This window comes from Bactrocera dorsalis, chromosome 3, assembly GCF_023373825.1.
Source record: "Bactrocera dorsalis isolate Fly_Bdor chromosome 3, ASM2337382v1, whole genome shotgun sequence".
NCBI lineage: Eukaryota > Metazoa > Arthropoda > Insecta > Diptera > Tephritidae > Bactrocera > Bactrocera dorsalis.
The window spans coordinates 44,841,136-44,857,321 of record NC_064305.1 but is presented as its reverse complement, the minus strand read 5'-3'; the positions used below and the strand labels follow the sequence as shown (position 1 = coordinate 44,857,321).

The following is a 16,186-nucleotide window of genomic DNA, read 5'->3' as shown; positions in this document are numbered from 1 at the left end:
TCAATCCCAGTTATGTGGCACAATCAAAGATACAGATTTTTGTGGTTTGTCAAAAATAAAAATATAATATGGTACATAAGCGACTGCGGATACTTAACCGAGTCGTACATACTTAAAACAATAGTTTGAATGTATTTCAAAAAACAAACCGTGAGATGCAGCAAGATATAGGCAGTTAAGAGGGATGACTTTCATTTAAGCGGAGTACTACTTAACCGGGATTGACTGTACACATGAATAAGAGGAATATTGAACATTTTCACATGTACATATTAAAAGACCAATATCAATTATGTCCACATGGAATTCGTATTTTTCTTACTAATAATTCCGTCAATGAATACAATAATTCGATATTGCAATGTGCAGATAATAAAATAGCATCAATAGCTACGGATTTATTTTTTGGATGTCAAAGTACTGAACAAGAAGCTTTTCTCAAACAGAAATTTCACAAAATGTCAGTTATTGATACTGGCGGTTTACCGTACGAAATTGTTTTCGTTCCGTACAAATCGTACATTATCACCACAAACATTGATGTATCAGATGGATTGGCAAATGGTGCAGTTGGTAAATTGGTACATATTGAACAAAACGAACAAAATGAAGTTACACGAGTATGGTTAACTTTTGAAAATTCACAAAAAGTTGGTAAAAAACTTCGACAAAAAGCTTCCGCTTACGTTGCGGCACATAATATTGATAAACTTGCCGTCCCAATAGAACGCAGAACATCTACCATTGCCATGAATAATAACAAAACAATAAATGCAAAACGTAATCATTTTCCTTTAGTATCAGGATGTGCCATGACAATTCATAAATCTCAAGGTGGAACATTCGATGAAGTAGTTTATGAATATCAAAGGACTCATTCTTTATCATTACTTTATGTTGCTCTATCACGAGTTACCAGTATTGACGGACTCTACATAGTACCAAAAGACAATGATAATAGATTTTATCATGGGCGAAAAAATGATACATCGATCATATCTTTACAAGATGAATTTCGCCGATTATCGTTGAACACATTGTCAACAATAGGTAGAACGATTCTCGATTTTATGAATGACAGAAAAAAGTTGTCCATGGTTACTTTTAATTGCCAAAGTCTCAGAAAACACGTATCGGACTTGAGCGATCCCGCAATTGATTCAAGCAATATCCTGTTTTTATCAGAAACCTGGTCAAATGACGATGAAAACATTGACATCCCGAATTTTGATTGTATTGCGAAATTCAAGCGTAAAAATGTTAGATCAGCAGGAGTGGCAATTTATCAGAAATCGAATGATACCTCGAATATAGTAACTTCGAACATGGACATGCTATTACGACATATTCGAGAAGCTGATATTGGTCAGTCATCAATTGGTGATATATGTGCTGCTCACTGTGTTTTGGACGATGGAACAAACATCATAATGGTAAATGTTTACATTTCGCCCAATAACACAGTTAATAATATCATAAAGTTTATATACAGAAGACTTATGATTTATGGTCGAGTAGGTTCTGAAGAACTAGGAGAAAACTATCATACGTTGCCACTAATCTTAGCAGGAGATTTCAATATCAATTTCGCATCCGAAAATGGACAACTCTTGATAAACTTTCTACGAGATAAATTAGAATTACAAATGAATAATGACCGTAATGAGCCAACTACAAGACATGGAACAACAATCGATGCAGTTTTTTCTAGATTTCTGTCTAATTTTAATTCTAAAATATATGTATCGTATTTCTCGTATCATAAGCCTATTGTCTCGGTTTTACAATCAACCAGAGTAATTACTGATGTACCCAATAATGAAAATAACGAATAAAACAATGCAAAAAAATAAAAGATCTATGCAAAAATATTAATTTACTAATGAAAACATAAAATAATTTAAATATTTGTAGGAAATAAATATATGTATATGTGCATACATGTATATATTGCACACACACATTCATATACAGTTATGTGAAAAATAATAAGGACAGGGATGCAAAAACCCAAAACTTCAAAATATTCCTAGTATGCCATGAAAAATACCGACAGTTAACGGTATATTTTTTTTTACTCATTATTTACATAAACAAATTCCGTTAGACAAACGCAAAATATTTGCACACATTTTGGATCTAGTCATTCTGTGTTTAACATATTCAGTATTCGGTTGTGCGATTTAATGAGGACAGCGTGTCGTTTTAAGACAATATCGAATTTTCTTTTATTAAAACGTGTTTATTTGCGGAAATAAGGTAAGAATAATATTTTCAGTCTTAATATCAATTATTTATAACCAGATTTTTTTCTTTATTGAATAGATATGGGGAAGGGTAAGCACTGCGATCCGAAATCTCGATAACATATTAAAGACTTGGTGAAACAGGGGAATTCGTACAGAAAAGTTGCGAATTTACCTAATATTTCAAAAACAATGGTTGAAAAAGCAGTTAAGTGGATTCCCAAGATTGAAACACGCGGCAGGAAGCCTAAAATAACTCTGTCCACCAAAAAAAGGATAATTCACTGTGTTAAAAAGAATCCATTTATCTCATCCAAACAAATTAAATGTGATTTGAATATTGATGTTGACCCGTCAAATATCCGCAAAGTGCTCATAAAGGAAAATCTCAAGTCCCGAAGTCCTAGAAAAGTGCCTATGTTATCGAAAAAGAACGTGCAACAAAGACTAAAGTTTGCTGAAGAACATGTGCTTTGGTCTAAGGAGAAATGGCGTAATATTCTTTGGTCTGACGAAACAAAAATAAATTTGTTTAATTCTGATCGAGGTATTCATCATGTTAGAAGACCACCAAACGCAGCTTACAATCCTAAATATACCATAAAAACCGTTAAACATGGTGGCGGAAACATTATGGTCTGGGGATCGTTTTCATACAACGGTGTGGGGCCGCTCCATCGCATACAGGGTATTATGAAGGCAACCGATTATGTAGAAATTCTTCAAGAATGTATGCTACAGTACGCTGAAGATAATATGCCCCTTAGGTGGATATTTCAGCAAGATAATGACCCCAAACACACAGCTAAGTGTACAAAAGAGTGGTTTAGGGTCAATAACATTGATGTAATGGAGTGGCCTCCGCAGTCCCCGGATCTAAATCCGATAGAAAATTTGTGGAATACAATGAAAGCGTCAATAAGAGGAAAGTGCCCAAGTAACAGCGACGAGCTTTGGCAACTTATTCAGGATTCCTGGAACGCAATCCCGGTTTCCGTCTGCCGCAATCTAGTTGATTCCATGCCGAAGCGGTGTCGATCAGTTTTAAACAACAAAGGATTTTCAACAAAATATTAAACAATTTAGAAATGTATTTAAACACAATTGAATGAAAACTATTTCCTTTTTCTTATTTAATATTGTTGTTTTTTTAGTTAAACTAGAAGTGTCCTTATTTTTTTTCACATGATAATATCTCAGATTATAAGAAAAATGAAAATAAAATAAAATAATTTGCCATATCTGGGTAAAACTATACAAAAAACCTTTTTCCAATTTGTTTACAATAATTTAGCTTGGGTCACTGCTTTTAATTCCCTCCCATTTTTGGATCCACATAAACTTCATTCACCGCAGGCCACTGTCCTTATTATTTTTCACATAACTGTATATACATATAGATAGAGAGAAAGAAGTTTTACTTCAGTCGTGCGGTCATAAGCACACTCTCTTTTTTTTAATATTTTTTATATAAACTTTTTGAATAAGGCTTCTAAAAAAACGTTTGCAAAATTAGAAAATTGTTTAATAAAACGTTTTTTTTTAGTAAACACCCCGAAGAGCGTTTTTAAAAGTAACGGAAGTTAGACAAATTATTTAAACATACGTAACCTAAAATTATTTCGAACTTTCTGAATTCTTTCGAAAGATAATTTTTCATGCGTCACACTGGTATAGCCCCTTAAACCGATACCGTTTATGGCAATACATGGGTGAGTCGTGCTTTGAATATTACCCCTGGCGGACGAGTTGAGGGTCACTACGACAACGTTAAACCGATACCGTTTATGACAATACACAATGATCATTTGGTTCCGTTCCCAAAACGCAATGTGCATGTGTTGGTAATTGTGGACTCATTTAGCAAATTCACAATCCTATTAGCAGTCAAGAGTATCGCAACAAGCCATGTAATTCAGGTTTCGCTAGAAACCCCGAGCTATCTGGGAATGTATGTGACGTATAGTATCCGACCAAGAAACGGCATTCACTTTAAAAGCATTTCAAAAGTTTTGCAACGAAAATAACGTCAAACATATTTCAACGCGGTGCGTACGCCACGCACTAACGGACACACCGAACACGCTAACCGCATTTCCTATCAGGCACTCCAAATGGTAAAAAGCCAAAAATTCTTAAGGTAGTAGTCTGTTAACTTATGCCTATTTTCTTGACTTCTTTGGAGGGTTTTTTTAATAAAATAAATTATCTTGAATATTTCATATTGAAAATAAACAAAAATATTATTTGAAAAAATTTAATACTTTATTACTATTATTATTGTCACTCGAAGTTGGAACAAAAATTATAAACTTAGCATAGTCAACACAGTCCTGTTATACAATGCAATCATAAAACCGATTTGGATGTATGACATTCAACTATGGGGTACGGCCTGTGCATCCAACAGTGATGCAAAGGTTCCAATCTAAAATTATTAGATCACAGGTGCACCATGAAAACATTCATAAAGATCCTGATATTCCTATGGTAAAGGAGATAGAGGACAGCAGAATGAGATATATTTCTAAACTTCGCGAACATACAAACCGATTGGCTAATGCCTTGGTAAATTCCTGCAAGCAAACATGTTTAAAAAGAAGTGGCCAGCCTACTAGAGAGCCTACCTTAACCACATTCTTGAGCTTTTTCAGTTTCAAATAGATTTAAATTTTGAATACTGATTGTTAGGTTATACCAAGAATATCCAATAAATAAAGAAATATTGAAAAAAAAAAATATTATATTCCAGAATTCCAGACTTCTTATAGTATTTATATATAAAACATCGAAAATCGTCTACGAGATTACACAATTGGAAAATATTTTCTCAAGTTGTGGGCTTTTATACGTACATTAGAGAACCCGCTCACGTTTTACGTGGCTGTTACATAGGTAGTACTACTAATACCATCTATATGATTTCTATTAGTTAGATTATAAATATTAGTTAAGGAATAATCGCATTTTTGGTGAAGCAACTTGTGTTAGTTTACAAAAAAATGAATCAAAAAGAATTTCATACGTTAAGAAAGAATTGGTTTCTGGGGTAATAATACTATTGAATTTGGGATGTGCATCAGTGAAATCAATCGAGTCCAATCGACGCATATATGTATTCATCGTTCCCGTTTAAATATTGCATTGCTCTGTGCAATGCTTCGAAAAGATTTCTGTATATCTCAAATTTTAATAGACCTTTTTATCAGATACCCCCTCCAATAGTTAGCAGTTATGAAAAAAATGTTATAGCTACCCATAGATGTATTGAATCACCCAATTTATTACTTAAGAACGAACAACTCTGTCCACAATATGAAAACTTGATCTACAGATGTCGCCTTTTACTTTGGCATCGTTTTGTTTAATGCACGTTTACGCCAATTTAAGGTTTGAATATTGGATACTGCAATGGTAGCGCCATCCATCGGTCAAACATTCCAAAATTAGCAATTAATTACAAATGAAAAATTAATTTAAAAAAACATTTTCCAGTGGACCAAATTGTAAATATAAACCATTCTCGAATCTCCTTGAACATACACACAAAATTTCATCAAAATCGGTCCATTCGTTTAGGAGCAGTTCAAATACAAACACACGGTCAGAAGATTTATATATATAAAGATACATATCGTCACCTGAAATGCAAAATAACGTATCATCAAAAAATTCGAAATTGAGTGTCTTATCGATTACGCTTCACCACTTCAAATTACAAAGATAATATTACATATGTTCAACATTTTCAGGTTCTGCACTCAGATATAAACCAGTTTTAACCAATATTAAATTTTGTTTTCACTCCTATTCTGTTTTATTGCGTGTTTCATTCATGCCACTTTAAATTTCTGAAAATGTTGTTACGTTATTTTGCATTTCAGGTGACGATATATAGAGCCAAAAACTGAAAGTGTGCACTTGTTTTGTTGCAGTTTGCCTTTTTTTTTGGTTCGCACTGCTTTCAGTAATCCGCACTCGTTACCTGGTGCGTCGGCTGTTTGCCGGCGCTTACGTCCCTTTGGCACAGGATGCAGCGGCAGCGGTTGATAACAGCAGCGGCTTGATGGCAACAGCGACATGATGGCAGCAGCGGCTTGATGGCAGCAGCGACTTGATAGCAGCAGCGGCTTGATGTCAGCAGCGACTTGATGGCAACAGCGACTTGATAGCAAGCTTGGTGGCAGCAGCGGTTTGTGGCAGCAGCGAAGTGATGTTGTAAAAAACTGGACACTTAGCGGTATGTTCTTGCGGAGTTTTGTAGCGGCACTGGAAGCGGCAACTTTTAGTGGTACGGCACAAAAAACGGTAGATATGTATTAACGGCATTTCACGGTTAAATCTCAATTTCGGAATATTCCGAACACTTTGGTGCTGTTGTCATGAAACTCACTGTACTTGCAGTTTCTTTACAACATATATATATACATATAAAAGTGTCTTTATACATACATATAGGTCCGCCAGCCCAAGAATAAACTTTTTATTCTTTTTCTTTTATTTTCTTTTGCTTTTGATAATTGCCGGTGCGTATATATATATGTATGTACTTTTATAACGTTAGCACACTTCACTTCACGTATATATAAAAGTGTATGTATATATGGCTGTACATATTTTTAAATATTTCTATTTCCTTTAGCCTTTTTTGTTATATGTACCTATATTTGCCACTGTGATTAACACTTTTCACATTGGTATTAATCACTTTTCACTCCACTTCTCTAACTTTTTATTTAGAGACTTCTTTAGTTTTCATGTTTCATTTATTTCTTTATCTTTTTTATACCCTGAACAGGGTATATTAAGTTTGTAACACCCAGAAGGAAGCGTCGGAGACCCTATAAAGTATATACATATGTGTATAAATGATCATTGTGTTGAGCTGAGTCGATTTAGCCATGTCCGTCTGTCTGTCCGTCTGTCTGTATATATACGAACTAGTCCCTCAGTTTATAAGACATCGTTTTGAAATTTTGCAAACGTCATTTTCTCTTCAAGAAGCTGCTCGTTTGCCGGAACTGCCGATATCGGACCACTATAACATATAACTGCCATACAAACTGAACGATCGGAATCAAGTTCTTGTATGAAAACTTTTGCATTTGACAAGATATATTCACGAAATTTGGTATGGAGTATTTTCTAAGGCAATAATGTAATCTCCCAAGAAATTGATCAGATCGGTTAACTAAAGCATATAGCTGCCATACAAACTGAACGATCGAAAAAAAGTTCTTGTATGGAAAACTTTTGCATTTGACAAGATATATTCACGAAATGTAGTTTTATATATCTACAAATATAAAAAAGAAGGGATACTTGTAACCATAATTTATATTTTCTTTAAAAATATTGCAGTTCCATTTATTGAAAATAGTTATATAAATATATGATTTGTCATATTTTTCTGGAAATGTATTAAAATAATAATACGCATTTTAGAAAGGGAATACATATTTTCAAAAAAAAATTATATTCATCAAGTAAAACTATAAAATGGTATGGTATTGTTACAAAAGTAGTATTAAGTTGTATTTGTATTGCTATATGCATCCCTTATTATGAACAATAGCTGTACATAGGTATATGGAATAGCATTTGTCTTGTTGTAGACATCTGGCGCGGCGGCTGTCTGCTTGTCGAAACAATTGCATCTGGCGCCGTAAGTGTCTGCTTGTCTACTTAAACAATTGCTGAGTCTGTCGCCGCGGCTGTCTGCTTGCGTAAACAATAGCTGCATTTGGCGCCGTATAGCATTATGTTCTTATAATTTCCAGACGCAATATTCTAGAAGGACACGTCGGCATCAGCGAGGAGTGCGTGGCTATATAAGCCGTGGCAGCGTCAACGTAATCAGCCAACGTAATCCAAATTCAAGATGGTTAAATTCGGAGAATTGAGAATTCAGCAATTAAAAAAGGAACTGGAGGAGCGTAATTTGCCGATAAGCGGGCAAAAGGCGGATCTGCAGGCACGATTACGTGAAGCAATGGAAGCGGATGGAATTAATGTGGACGAGTTCGAATTTGATGGGCCAGAAACTTCTACAAAAGTAGAAGAAAAAGTAGAAGAACAACGAACATCATCAAGTGTAGACATGAACATGCTGTTAGTGGCTATACAGCAAATAGCTGAAAATACAGAAAATGCAGTGCAAACAGGAAATCGTCTGGCACAGCAAATAGCTGAAAATACAGAAAATGCAGTGCAAACAGAAAATCGTCTGGCACAGCAAATGACGCAAATAACTGAAAATACATCACAGTTAGAGTCTCGTCTTACACAACAAATGACTGAAAATAATACGCAGTTAGAAAAGCGTTTGGTACAACAGATTACGGAAAATACTACACAACTACAAAAACAAGTGCAAGAGAAATTTTCAAAATTTGAAGACGAATTAAGCACTTTAAAAAATGACGAAGAAAATTTAAAATCAGAAGTTCTTCAATTAAGTAATCGTGTGCGAGAATTGCAACTACATGGCCCTGCACCATCAACAAATAATCAAAGATTGAAGGCACCCACATTCGATGGAAGTATTCCATTTCAAATTTTCAAACTTCAGTTTGAAAAGACAGCAATGGCCAATTACTGGAGTGCAGGGGACAAAGTGGCGTCCTTGTTTGTATCATTGAAAGGACCTGCGGCAGAAATCCTTCAGATTATTCCAGACTGTGAACGGGACAACTATGAGGCATTGATGAGTGCGATAGAAAGACGATAAGGTAGTGAGCACCGGAAACAAATATACCAGATCGAACTGCAAAATAGGGGTCAGAAGATGAACGAGTCATTGCAAGAGTTCGCAACTGAAATAGAACGACTGGCTCATTTGGCAAATGCAGATGCACCTGTGGATTACATTGAGAGGGTAAAAATTCAATGTTTCATAAATGGAATTCGTGATGTGGACACCATACGCGCCACATATGCATTGCCAAAAAGAACGTTTGCTGAAACGGTTTCGCACGCCCTCACACAGGAAACAGCTTCCCTACTAAGTAAACCAGCACACAAGGTACAAAGGGTTGAAATGGAACAACCGGCGCTGATGGAAGAAATATTGAAGACTCTGAAGACAATTGCTGCACCGCGAGTAAATACAACAGGCAGATGTTTCAACTGTGGAAAAGCGGGTCACTTTGCCCAAAATTGCAATAGTTATAAAAGTAAACCCATCAAAACGGAAACAACCAACAGATAACGAGGACGGAGCATCCACATCTCACAAGTCGTTAAACTAAAACGGAACAGTTCAAAGGGGCGTGAGCTGGTTCCCACAACTATTTGCCCCGCCATCTCGATATCACAAATAGGTCGCCATGACAACAATCTTACTATCAACGGTATCGTAAATGGACGACTGTCAACGCTTACTTTGGATACTGGTGCCACACATATAATTATCCGACCGGATGTGGTAAGAGGAACGGTTGAACCATTAGTCGGTTGCAAGCTTCGAACGGCCACCGGGGTGGAAGCAGCTGTCGCGTGAAAAGTGTTTTGCGAAGTGATGATTGGTACCCTGGAAGTTAATCACACCTTCATCGTAGCAGAAATCACGGATGAAATTATAATGGGAGTAGATTTCATGATTGACCACGGGGTTACTTTGGATTTAAAGAAGACAAATGCTACTCCATATACCTACAGCTATTGTTCATAATAAGGGATGCATATAGCAATACAAATACAACTTAATACTACTTTTGTAACAGTATTATTACTTGAGATTGAACACTCTCACTCACAAAAAGAATGCAAACGCTAATAGGTGTATGTTGAGCGGTCATTTGTGGATGAGTTCGAAAAAAAGTCTTTATAAACAGTTAAGTTAATTTAATTGAAATGATCGTCTGTGTGAAATTTGCGAAAAATCTCAAATTTTGAGAGCGAAATTCAAATTATTACGGTCGCTACAGCGTTTCTTGTAGAAAGGAAACAATGTGGAAAACGGAGCGATCCAATCTTTAAACACGTAGTTTTCAAAATGGTGTTTTTCAAATCGGTTTCCACTCTTTAAGGAAAAGTTTAGAAGACATCTAGCTCAAATTTGGAGAGAACATTTTTAACGTAATTTTCTATCCCGGTATGGAAGCTTTTCTGTTTTTTCTTTTAAACCTTCTTATTTTTCTACGTAAAACTGATACTTTTTGTTCAAACCGCCGCCATTTTGTCAAATTGCAATAAAAAAAATTTCCCACGGATAAAAATTCTTTTTCACACCGAGACGATTCCTTAAATCTCTAGAAAATGTTATCAGCGAGTAAAAACAGTGTCCAAAATTTAAAAACAAAAACCATGAATGAGGTGAAAAGTATTTCTATCAGGAAAGCTTTGGCAGCATACAATGTCTGCTATGTAAAAAACATGTTGAGATACAATATTCAAAGACATTATGAAGGGCAGCACGAAGAATATGATCGGTATACAGGTGAATCCCGTACCGATTTTTTTATGAACTTAGAGGTCGCTCAACAAAATTAAAGCTTAGGTTTGTAAGTTAATAAGTTATTTCAAATATGGTATTATTTGGAATATTTTACTTTTAAGAGTGTTCTGTTGACAGTAACGGTGCAATCCATGTTAGCTATGCGGTTGCACTTAAAATGATTTTAGATAACCACCTATTTTCCGGCAGAGATATCATCAAAGAATAGATTTTAGAAGCAGTTGGAACTTCACCTAAGAAAAATCTTCCTAAATATCAAAAACTATGTTTATCGCGCCGAATCAATTCCCGAAGAGTACAGCATATGGCAAGTAATAGTGAACAACAGTTAAAGGACCGAATTTACTTTTGTATCGTTGGCTCTAGACTCAACATCACAGAAGAGTTGCTTGACCTACTACATTTTTAATGCCGTTATGAATTGCGAACATATCATATTACACATAAACTCGATGGTTGAGCCTTAGAAAAACACTTTCAAGATCTTACGATGTGCGGTTATCAATTTCTAACTTTTTAGTATAGTATTGTGTATATCGTAAACGGATATGTATAATATTTTGATTTTTTTCTATAAGAATCCAAAAATAAACCAAATACTGCACGATCCTAATTGGATAGCAGATATACCTTCCTTAGCTGATATTACGGAACATCTTAATGATTTAAATTTCGACTTGAGTGAAGCTTTCAAGACCGGAGCATACTCTTTTAGAACCCCCCGAGGTGATCTGGTAACCGATGCTCAGACCATACCAAAATTATAGAGGGAACACTTCTCCAGCCTGCTGAACGGCATTAAAAGCATAACACCAGGAGATGTAGAACTCGATTCGAATAGCAATTACCCGCCTGGAGAACAACAAAACGGCGGGGGCAGATGGATTGCCGGTCGAGATTTTCAAACACGGCGGCGAAGAAATGATAAGCAGCATACATCAACCTCTGCTAATGGTAGTCACCTTGTCGCGGTGCAGAGGCTTAGTCGCAAGGCATACTCGGCGCCCCCCAACCGGTGTGGACGGTGCTGAATGGCGCCATCCAGGCGGGTTGTCGGGCGCCGCATGCGGGCGGCGACCAAGGACTACCACCTCCTAATCCAGGGTGTCATGCGACCCGTGCCCATTGGATGATTTGCAGCCAGGAGAAAAATTCGGCTGTATTCTAACGGAGCCTCCCCAACACCGGGCCGAATTGGGGTGTAACGGTGGCCTTACCGCGCCAAGGGGCTCTGACGTGGCGGACTCCCTAGTTCCCCATTTAACAAGAAGACCCGACATCTCACCTCGTTGAGCCAAGGGTCGTACGAACGAGATGGATATAAAAACAAAAACTAAAACAACAACAACAACGAATAAGGAGGAATCGACAATGCAACGAAATAGGACTACGGATATGGAATACGACAGGGAGAAGGTAAGAACAGGAGGAGCAGCTGGAGGCCGGGGAGGTCAAGGAGCTAAACGGAAGGTTAACTACCTTGATGCTCTCTCGCCAGAGGCGCGGGCGCTGTTCGAGGAGCATGCCAGAGAGGACGATGACGACATGCCCTCTAGCAGCGGCGCCCCCCGCTCAACAGACGTCAGGACAGCGGATGCAGCCCAAAGCACCACCACGGCCCATCGCGACAGGCCAAGCCACTCTGACTCGGGAGAGTCGCATCGGGCAGAGGCCGGTGGCGCACGCAGGAGAAGGAGGCGCAGGAGAGGAGGGCAGAGATCTCTCCCAACGGTGGACAGACCCGGAGGGTACGATGACCCCCGGAAGAAGGCCATGAGCGGTGCCTGCCTCAAGTGGTATCTGCGGTACCTCCGGGATGGGATGACCCCCGAAGCGGCGGAATCCCTAGCCAAGCGACGGTACGCGGATACTGCGATATCTCCAACAAGGGAACGAGGCGAGGCAGTGTCGGAAAGTGCGCGAGGCAGCCGGTCTATAGACCGTGGCCAGGTTAGTGTACCACTGACCGAAACGCGCGGTGACGGGAAGGCGGTCACCTTTGCAGAGACCGTGAAGAGAAAGAGCGGTCAACTTACACCTCGGGGTTGAATTCAGAGGGGGAATGCTACAGGTGGACTGCAACGACCAGGAGTCCGCCGACTGGCTGCGGGAATTTACCCCAAAGCTAAGTGGCTGGACCGGTCCAGACCTCTGTGCAAAAAGGGCGGAGGACCTGCCAGTTATGCACAGGATGACTGTGTTCCTCCCCCGAAGCGATGACAAGCCGTACCAGTTTGCCCTAAACTTAATAAAGAACCAAAACCGGGGCCTTAGCATCGCGGCCTGGCGAATTGTCAGTAGCCAGCTGGAGGACAAAGGAGAGCTACGAGGTTGGAGACTGTACCTGTACATAGACGACGAGTCGTACGGGTACATACGTGCAGCAAGCTTCCGCCTATTTTATAGGTTCAGCATGGTGGTCATGAGGCCGCATAAACCAGTGACTACAGGAAGCAAGGAGGACGGGAAGACTGCCACCCAGCCGAGTGGTAGCGCGTCAACACGAGCAGAAACGATGGTGAGCAAGGCGATGGAGAAGATGCAGGTGGACGCCGTGGCAAAGCAACCGGGCGTGAGTCTTTACTAGAGTATGTATTAGGTAGTAGTTTAGCAATTGAGAACGTGGGTTGTGAACCCACCTTTATAACTATAAGCAGGAGGGAGGTGCTGGACATCACCTTCAGCAGCGAGCATGCTAATGGTTGGGTCTCAGGGTGGAGGGTTTCAACGGAGCCCTCCCTGTCAGACCACAGAATAATAAGGTTCGCACTGAAGGTAGAGGTCAGGCAACTCCCCCCGAGACGCAACCCCCGCAGAACAAACTGGGGTGTTTTCAGGGAAAAACTAAAGGACGGGTTACAAAGGCAGAACCAGATCGACGATAGCGTCACGGGCCTGGGGATAGAGAGCAGGGTGTTGGCACTAAACGAGTCAATCACCAAAGCCTACAATGATAGTTGTCCCCAAATAGTGCCCACAGACAGACGTAACTGTCCCTGGTGGACAAGAAAGCTCGCAGACCTCAGGAAGAAGGTACGCAGCCTATTAAACAAGGCGAAGCGTACAGGGGTCTGGGAGGAGTACAGGTGCTAAATAACTCTATACAATAAAGAGATTAGGTCAGCAAAACAAAACAGTTTCAGGAGCTTCTGTGAAAAAGTCTCCTCCACACCAGAAGCGGCGCGGCTACACAAAGCTCTGGCCAGTGGAAAGACAAGCACGGAACTGGCCATTAAGAGGAGTGACGGGACGTTTACGGCCAACGCCGAGGAAAGGGCGTCAGAGCTCCTGCGTGCTCACTTCCCGGAGACTATCCCGGTGGACCAAAGTCCACCTGTGAGCGAACATAGGCCAACCCGCTTGGATTGGGCAACCGCCAAACAGCTAGTTACTGCGGACTCGATCAAGTGGGCTATGGCCACGTTCGAAAAATTCAATCCGGGGGTGGATGGCATCTTCCCGGCGTTTTTGCAACAGGGCGAGCAGCTGTTGCTACCTCACCTTGTTCGGCTGCTAAGGGAGAGCCTTGCACTGGCGTACATCCCGGACCCATGGAGGACGGCAGAGGTGATCTTCATACCGAAAGCAGGTAGGAGGGACTACTCCTTGGCCAAATCCCACAGGCCGATCAGTCTAACCTCCTTCCTGCTGAAGACGATGGAAAAGATCTTTGACAACAATATTAGGTCGACGGTGCTGAAAACTGCACCCCTGCATGCTACTCAGCATGCATACAGAGCGGGAAGATCAACCAGTACGGCTCTGTACCAGTTGACCTCAGAGATCGAGAGTTCAATGGAAGAAGGCGAGGTGATTATATGCGCCTTTCTAGATATCGAAGGTGCCTTTGACAACACGTCTCACAGGAGTGTAGCCAGGGCACTGGAGAGAAGGAAGGTGGCTACACCGGTGCGCAGATGGATTGACGCTGTGCTGCGCACCAGAATAGCTGAGACCAAAGTTGGCGATACAACAATTCGTCTTGGGGTGACAAGAGGGTTCCCACAGGGAGGTGTGCTATCACCACTACTGTGGAGCCTTGTCGTGGATGAGCTGCTAGAATTGCTAACTGACAACGGGATCCGCTGCCAAGGGTACGCGGACGATATTGTGATATTAGCAAGAGGTAAATTTGAGGATACTCTCTGTGACCTAGTACAACGCGGTCTGAATCTGGCAAAGGGGTGGTGCAGGGGAGTTGAATTAAACATCAACCCCTCGAAGACAACCATCGTCCCATTTACAAGGCGCAGGTCCCTACCCGGCCTGAGGAACCTCACACTTGGGGGCAGAGAGATTGAAATGACTAACAAGGTTAAATACCTAGGTCTCACTCTGGATTCTATGATGGAAGCAGCACGTGAACCAAACGGTAGCCAAGGCAACAAAGGCACTGATGGTATGCAAACGGCTGGCGGGTAGATCCTGGGGATGTAAGCCAAAAATCATTAGGTGGTTATACACCATGATTGTCCGACCGATTATTACATACGGGGCGGTGTCCTGGGCCTCCGTGGCGGCACAGGCTTCGGTGGGAACCCAACTGGCCAAACTACAGCGGCTGGCATGCGTGTGCATGACGGAAGCCATGCGGACCTGCCCTACGGCGGCTCTGGAGGTCCTGCTGGAAGTCACACCGCTCCATATAATAATAGGTCAAGTAGCCAAGAACTCACTTCTGCAGATAACAGCGGAGGGTGGTGGCAAAGGCAAGATAATTTCGTCCCAGAGGATGGAGAGAATAAGTGGTGATATTCCTATTGCCCTCCTCCCAAGGGACGGCATCAGCAAAACGACCCACTTAACAAGGAAGTTTAAGGTTACCCTTGGTAGTAAGAGTGAGTGGAACGACACCACTCTTGAGCAAATGCTAAGGGATAGCACACTGAGGTGGTACACCGATGGCTCGAAGACATCGGAAGGAATAGGTGCGGGTATCGCGGGTCCGCGTACCAAGCTCGCCATTCCGATGGGAAACTTTCCGAGCATTTTCCAAGCCGAAGTTCTGGCCATAAGCCGGTGTATTGAGATAAACCTTCACCGAAACTATCGCAACGAGCGAATAGCTATAATCAGTGATAGTCAGGCGGCACTAAAAGCGATTTCCTCTTACGAAATCAAATCGCTGCTAGTGCAAGAGTGTAGAAAAAGGCTTGACAACCTAGCCGAAAAGAACCAGGTACACCTTATCTGGGTGCCTGGTCACAGGGGAATAGCCGGCAATGAACTGGCTGACGAGCTTGCCCGCTCCGCAGCCTCCACTGCTATGGTGGGGCCAAAACATTCACTGGAGTGGGTCCCCATACGGTGAAGGAACTGCTCCGCAAAGAGGAAAGAGCGTGCAGGGAGGCACACTGGCAGCGAGCGCACGGGATGCGTCATGCCAAACTGTTAGTGGGGGGGTATAACCAAAAGAGGTTCGAGACTATAATCAACCTCCCAAGAAACAAACTCAGGCTCTTGGTCGCATTCTACACCGGCC

The 16,186-nt window shown here is 40.8% G+C and overlaps 1 protein-coding gene across 5 annotated transcripts in view; it reads right to left on the bottom strand.

Moving 5' to 3' along the window:
• The window catches only part of LOC105226016 (integrator complex subunit 1), a 74,751-nt gene that overhangs the window by 44,275 nt on the left and 14,290 nt on the right, over positions 1-16,186 (bottom strand). Inside the window, exon 1 of one of the 5 annotated variants that reach the window (XM_049451182.1) lies at positions 6,232-7,065. The exons of 3 other annotated variants lie outside the window; for them this stretch is intronic. In XM_049451182.1, the coding sequence (XP_049307139.1) occupies positions 6,232-6,328 (97 nt within the window). In that variant the 5' untranslated portion in view covers positions 6,329-7,065. Of the gene's footprint in view, positions 1-6,231; positions 7,088-16,186 lie in introns of those variants that run through there. One more of the 5 variants, XM_049451184.1, reaches the window with a different exon arrangement.